The sequence below is a fragment of the Nicotiana attenuata genome, chromosome 7 (assembly GCF_001879085.1).
Source record: "Nicotiana attenuata strain UT chromosome 7, NIATTr2, whole genome shotgun sequence".
Classification (NCBI taxonomy): Eukaryota; Viridiplantae; Streptophyta; class Magnoliopsida; order Solanales; family Solanaceae; genus Nicotiana; species Nicotiana attenuata.
The window spans coordinates 87,783,897-87,785,222 of record NC_031995.1 but is presented as its reverse complement, the minus strand read 5'-3'; the positions used below and the strand labels follow the sequence as shown (position 1 = coordinate 87,785,222).

The following is a 1,326-nucleotide window of genomic DNA, read 5'->3' as shown; positions in this document are numbered from 1 at the left end:
TAAAACAGGAGGCAACAAAACATCTTTAACATTGGTCTGAAAAAAAAACAAAGTAGGTTATAAGTTGGAGATTTTGAGTTAAAATAGAAAAAAGATAAAGGGTAAAATAGAATTATGGAGTAATAAGTTAGGGCATAATTGGAAAGAAAAATAGGAAACAATCCCACCACACCAAATCGGTTGTTTCAAGAAAGGGGACTTTTCATTGTTTCAGAACAATGGATTTAACAATATAATACAACCAATTTTAATGAAACAATCAAAACAAACATTATTTTGGGATAACAATACAATACAATACAACAAGGAACAACCATCCAAACAAACTGTTAGATAAAGACCATTTTACATTACAATATTACTATTTGAAAGTTTAAACCCAAAACAACAGGCACCCACCTTTTTCTTTTGATTTCTTTAATTTCCCAAACAAATATTACAGTGCAATATAGTAGGTACAAGAATCTGTTTTCTGTGGCACAAGGCCCCCACATTTACATTTTTCTTATTTTTTTACTTCACATAATTAGTCAACCACACCAATTTTTCTTGGATCTTGCAACCAAATTTTTGTATTTTGGTCACCCCCAAAACCTTAATTTGCTGAAAAGCATTCTAGATTTGATTTCAAACTCCAAGAAATTGACTCTAGAACATTTAAAACCCCCAAAAAAAATTGATTCAATAAAGCATTTTTTGGGGGTTCTTGAACTGTTTTTCTTGGCAAAACATTTCTGGGTATTTGCTGATTTGGTTCAAAAATCTGATCTTTAATCAAGAATTCAACTTTTTTTGTGATTAAGTTGCAGTGGGGTAGCTATGAATTTCAGAAACATGGAGGAATTTTGGCCTTTTTACATGAACCAGCACTCAAAACTAGCAACAAGGCGTTGGCATTTTGTGGGTACACTTTGCAGTATCTTGTGCTTGGTTTACACACTGCTGTTTAATAAGTGGTTTGTGATTTTTGTGCCAATTCTTGGGTATGGCTTGGCTTGGTATAGTCATTTTTATGTTGAAGGGAATGTTCCTGCAACATTTGGACACCCTTTTTGGTCTTTATTATGTGATTTCAAGATGTTTGGTTTGATGCTCACTGGCCAAATGGATAGAGAAATCAAAAGGCTTGGGAAAAGGCCTGTTTTACAGGTCTATTAATGCTTTCCCTAAGCTCTCTTGTCTTGTGTTCTATTGATATACTTGTATTTGCATCTCCAAATGCTTTTTGTTTCTATTCAGATTTACATACTGATATTGGATTGTCTAGACTTGTATATAAATCTACTGTTTGTTGTCAACTTTGGAATGGAACATGTTTTTGCTATA

The 1,326-nt window shown here is 32.9% G+C and overlaps 1 protein-coding gene across 1 annotated transcript; it reads left to right on the top strand.

Annotated features, from left to right (window-relative positions):
* On the top strand, positions 397-1,326 carry LOC109230572. The gene has a single exon (XM_019396046.1). It carries the CDS (start codon positions 820-822, stop codon positions 1,156-1,158), a length of 339 nt encoding a protein of 112 aa, XP_019251591.1. The 5' UTR covers positions 397-819; the 3' UTR covers positions 1,159-1,326.

Coding starts and splice junctions, on each gene's coding strand:
- LOC109230572 (XM_019396046.1), top strand. CDS start 820: ATGAATTTCAGAAACATGGAGGAATTTTGGCCTTTTTACATGAACCAG.